The 5,613-nt window shown below is 41.8% G+C and overlaps 1 protein-coding gene across 1 annotated transcript; it reads left to right on the forward strand.

Annotated features, from left to right (window-relative positions):
* Nucleotides 1-1,701: 1,701 nt before the first annotated feature.
* On the forward strand, nt 1,702-2,030 carry T265_09925 (hypothetical protein; the record flags this gene model as incomplete). The annotated part of the gene is made up of 2 exons (XM_009176141.1): nt 1,702-1,780; nt 1,822-2,030. 2 exons carry the CDS (start codon nt 1,702-1,704, stop codon nt 2,028-2,030), a joined length of 288 nt encoding a protein of 95 aa, XP_009174405.1.
* Between the last annotated feature and the right edge of the window lie 3,583 nt (nt 2,031-5,613).

Consider the following 5,613-nt stretch of genomic DNA (forward strand, 5'->3'; position numbering starts at 1 on the left):
AAGGGTAGACTGTACACTGTCGCCGTCCGATCTGTCATAATTTATGGATAAGAGGCGTGGCCACTGAGTGTGAAAGACCTTTGCAAACTTTCTGCTTTCGACCATCAATGTCTACGAACGTTGCACAGTCTTTTTGGAACATTAAATCAGTGCTGCCGAAGTGGGCCAAACGGTTTTTGGGGAAAGTCAATCTCCTAAGATAGGTCAGCTGCCCACACTCCACAGGCTTCACTGGTTAAATCTGGTGCTTATTATGCAAAGAACCGTTTGTCTCATACATGTTTCTTCGCCTGGCCTTGTACTGAATGGAGATATCCCAGGGATGGTCATTCCATAAATAAGGGCGGAGAATTAAGCCCTTACCAGTCAACTTATTCGCACTGGCAAATGCCGTCACCCAGGGTTGAGACCCTGAGCCGTGCTCAACTCGTGGCTGCTTATCCTGACAGCCGACGACGGCCTTGCATCAAATCTATCGCCTTCACTGCTTAGCTCCTACTCCCTACCACACCTAACGAGTAGAATCAATGGGCATCAATAACTGATCAGACAAACACTTCCTCTACTCTTCCGGGTGAACGAAGTTGAAGCTGGAGCCACTGCACTTCGGTGAACAGTTCGTTAGTTGGGAATCTGAACTGAGCTACGTCAACTGGCTTTTTCATGGCAATCCACCAAAGGTCAGTCAGCGCCGTTGAGGAAAAGCCGTCTTAAATAACACAGGAGGTAAGCAAATCCTATTTGGTACTTGAACGTTTCTGCAGATTTATATCCGTGACGAATGATTATACTAACGGCGCAGAATTACTTGTGGCGTAGTGAGGTGTCCTCCCTCACTTCGGTCTATAAATGTGACTCGTTGAGTGTTAAGTGACCACCGTCCAAAAGTAAGTAAGCTCAAAATAAGGAATAAAGTTTTGCCCCCACAGGCCTCATTTGGTTCGCAGGTTACCACATACCCGTAAATTATCGGTAACCAACAAGAATAAACGTATGCAAGCCAGTAAGCTGCCTGTTGAAGGGCGAAGAGCGACTTGGGTATATCTCGGAATGACTTCCAGCGCACAGATGGAAACTTTTGTCCACGCAAGCTTTCAAAAAATAGCCGTTCAGTTTTCGCAGCGTGTTTGTTCACAAACAAACTGGTGAATTCAAACAAAAAGCCTGTTTTTTATATCAAACATGAAACTATGCAATATCTCCACTTGGTTCAGGATCTCGTTTTTATTATCGGGATTATCAATATATTGCTGTTATTATTTTTCTAACGGCAATAATACCAGCCTGCTCAACGAATGTCTAAATAGGTCGTTTCATAAGCAACATTTCTTTGTGCGTCTTAGAGCAAATCCAGTGCCATGAGGACCAGATTCTTAACTGGGTGACTTGATGAGCTCTGACAAGTAGAGTGAAACTGATGACCGGCTGACCAGAATGGCCATTAACCTCATGAGGAGTACTTAAACAGTCTAGTTCATATTTTAGTATTCTGTGGTTCACGGATGGCCTTCCACCAATGATGCAATTGGGCTGTGATCATCTGACATCAGCTTCAGCCGGCTGCCAATCGGAAGCCGGCTCTTCAGTTAACTGTCCAATCGGATACCGCAGGTTGAGGTGAAAGCTTATTGGCTTAATCTCAGAAACCTAATAAGCGGACATAACAGACCACCTTCAGACAACCTTCAGTGAGTGACAGCAATGGCCAGTGAGGAAGTGAAGCAGTCGGTGTGTAACTTTGCTGTGGACCTTTACCGGCAAGTTGTCAAAAAGCAAGGAGGTAGGTCAGGATAGTACCAGATATTTTAAAATACTTTACAGTCGGTCTAAGCAATGTTTTTATCTCTCCGTTGAGTATATATACGGCCGTGGCAATGACCATGGCCGGTGCAGATGGACAAACAAAAAACGAAATACTGGCATCGCTGCACCTGTCAAAGGTCGATAACCCAAATGAAGCGGTTGGATCAATTGTTCAACAGTATCTGCGATCGAAAACTGGAGTTGAGCTTGCCCTAATACTGAAATAGCATATTTTATTGGAGGGCAGTAACATCACACTATCTGTGATCAACGCACTCTACTTCAAAGGTATTTAACAAGTTTGTGAGCGATAATGCTTTTCAAAGGTAACTGGAATTCACCATTCATCAAGGAGCGCACAACTACGGAGGAATTCCATTGTTTGGATGGAAAACGGATTGCTGTAAAAATGATGTTTGTCAAGGCTACGTTTGGATTTAATTCATGGGATGCGTGTGCAGCCCATGTCCTACGCCTTCCATTCAAAGATACCAAGTAAGCGCAGCACAGCACCGTAGATTAGTGTCTGTACAGTACAGCAGCGTTTTTTGATGATATATGAAAATCTGCTAAGGTGACACATTCAAACAACTGCGATTCCATTACTGTCCTATCAGCTGAGCTTCCGAAAACAATTTCTTAAATCAACCTTATCCACTGCATGTGTAAATGTGAGCGTTCAGAACTATGCCTAATTCGATGACAGTTAAATGCAATGCATAAGAGGTTGCTTCTTCTCTAAATTGGGTGTTTTCTTCCTCCTAATTTACTCTTCCTGACAAACTCACACGAGATGCTACCCTCATTCCTACACATTAACGACATATAAGTTCCTTGAACTCCCGTCTACTGATTTCCATTATATTCACAAATGATGTGCAGTGATCCATGGGAACTGATTTGCCGTTTAGGTTTATTCAAAAAACTTATCTGTGTGATAGCCGAAATCGCGAAAAGGTGAAACCTGGCTCTTCGTGAAAGATTCTTCTCAACAACCTGTGAAAATTTGAACTCGTTCGGATAGTTCTACTGCTCAGACACGGTTACTGGGTAAATTTATTTTAGTTCAACATATCTCTGTCTATCATAGATCCAGGAATGAAAGCTGAACAACACGGACAATAGCACTCAGTCTGAAACGCAAATATAATATGCACATGAATCCCTTCATATCAAGTGTGACCCAGTATATATCAACTGATGGATTCAGATTTTTACTGTCCATAATTAACGACTAAGTTTTCATGTGCTTTCGGATCCCCTTCGTTGCCCGGAATTAGAGCTAGAGCTTTTCGAAGAATTATTTACAATGTTATGGAACATGTACATGATTTGAAACCATGATTAGGTGAGAGAGACAAATGCAAGCAGTCAAGCTTGTCTGATTATGAAATCACATGACCTGGTCTAATTCGCCCCTTGTTCACACTACATCAATAAGAAGACAAGAAAACGAGTGTACACGCAGCTGGATGTACACATGTATAGCATTTGCATTCATTTGCCTTAGTTATAGTTTCATCAAAACAGGAAAGTATTGCGAACTCCAGTACCAGTGGCCAAACCAAGAGATCCCATATTTAAGCCACAAAGCTCTGAGGTGAAGTCTGCTTCTCAGGAAATGAAATCAGATGTAATAATACAAATTACTGTAATAGCACATGGTCATTAATCTCGTGCAGCCCTACAGTACTCGAGGTAACGTAGATACACAAGCAAGTATGTGAAATATATGTCTAGTATTAACGACAGTGATTTGATCTCGAGAAGTTTCTTCTCCATTCTTATCGATGGAGAAGTTAATTATGGGCATAAACCTCGTATGATATTAACACAACTGTTATATAACGAGCAGACACTGTGTTTTCCACCAAATAGTGGCTAGAATGAACTCTAGGTGGATAACTCGTCTTCAAGGAGCATATCCCGGGAGACCACATCATGCTTTTTATAAGCATGAATTACCTTAAGAAGTGTAATGTATCGTGCTATTTCACAAGCGTCCGATACATTCTTTGCTTTAGAGACCGCTTGTCTCAGTTTGTGAATTTCGCCTTACTTCAGTTACCACTGCAGACGGTGAATCCACCGAGGCGATATTATTCACCATGGGAACTTTAAAGAAGCATAGAATGGATAGGACATAGGAACATCATCAACATTTCGGTCATGTCATGGTAATGTCCTTTAGCATTAATAAAATGGAGCTCAAAACAGTAACAGTACAACCCGAAACCCGGTTTATCCCGTCAAACACAGTGAACGCTACTGGAGCCATCTTCGTATGGTTAGCGTGACCACACCGTTTTCGCTGTATGTGTAGCCGTTTGCTATTTGGTAAGACAGGGCGTGGTGTGTCCTCTCCACTGATGACTCATGCACATCCGAAAAAACGTAACACTCTGTTTGAGTGAATTGGCTGCGGTACCATTTTTACAATAATATATCAATGAATTGCCGATCCGCCCAAACTATTGTCGATGCTTCAAGCCGTAGCATATAGGGTGACGGTCAAGTCATTTCCAAATTACATTTGTTAAGAAGATTTACCCAAGTTTTCCGCTGACGCCCCCTGAATGTTGTGATTGTCCGATGTGAACGACACCGCATTCATTACAGTCAAATCTGTAAATATGATTCGTGGTAATGGCTTTCGGAATTTCGTCAAGGCTTTACCTGCTTCAAAGCATCGTACGTGGCACAAAACACCTCCAGTAACCAGTAAATGAGATGGACAGAAATTGGCATTAGTTATTGCAACTGTCTGCAAGAGTTCCAAGGATTCATTGACTAAATCCTTTGCCGGATAGGTAATATCTTAAAAAACGACCATGGTTTTCTAAGTATACTTGGACAGTCATGAAAACCAGATGGAGTTGTGCCTGTTGGACTTCGTTGTACGGTTTTACACACCGCTGAAAAGTTCCTTAGAAGGACTAAAGAATAGTCCACATAGTACCTTCTTTAACTAACGCTGAATTCTCCGAAACTGTCCACAGTGACTTTCGAGCTTTTCGACCATCTTGAATAGAATAAATATACATTTTAACTGCTTTTTGTGCCTAAGTGCTTCTCGAATAGAACTCCGTGGAAAATGTTATATCCTACCCGTATACTTCCAAATAGAATAGCTTGGCGAATCAATTATTTAAGATGGCACTTAGAAGTGTCCTACCAAATCCTACGCATGATCGTTTGTACACGTCTAAGTTGGGACGGCCACCCTTGGTTAGGAGAGTAGTTAATCGATTCCCGGCAAAAGCTCCGATAATTCAGCCTGCATCTGAAAAGTTCAATAGCGATATGTGTTTGGTTCCAGGAATAAAATACATTACCGCAGGTGGGCTCCTATGGATGGTTCCGGGTAGTCATCGGAAAGTGTGGGAATACCATGGCATACTTCCATGTCAATATGGTGCTTACATGCCAAACAACACTGAAGGCCTTGGTACGACATCAACAAAATGGTTCTTACACCCGTTTTTTCTTTACTTTCAGGATTTTAAAAAGAATTCAGCGCTTCCTCATATACAACTTGTCGATGAAGTCCCCCGAAAAAGATATCATAGTCTAGATTACCTTAAGTAGTCTTTTATGAAGGAATTAGTGGAATTTAGAACGTTTCTGCTTGGGGCATACTGCACATACATACCATTACGAGAAGCTAAACCATGCTTAAGATAGGTGATTTTTCACCCTGAACAAAAGTGTTCATGTTTGAAGAAAACCTTTTCAACAGTTCAGAATAGAATTTTGTAGATTTCTTCTAAACGTGGGAAAGTGTGTGATCCTCATTAGACTGTATCAGGT

The sequence above is a fragment of the Opisthorchis viverrini genome, assembly GCF_000715545.1.
Source record: "Opisthorchis viverrini unplaced genomic scaffold opera_v5_318, whole genome shotgun sequence".
Classification (NCBI taxonomy): domain Eukaryota; kingdom Metazoa; phylum Platyhelminthes; class Trematoda; order Opisthorchiida; family Opisthorchiidae; genus Opisthorchis; species Opisthorchis viverrini.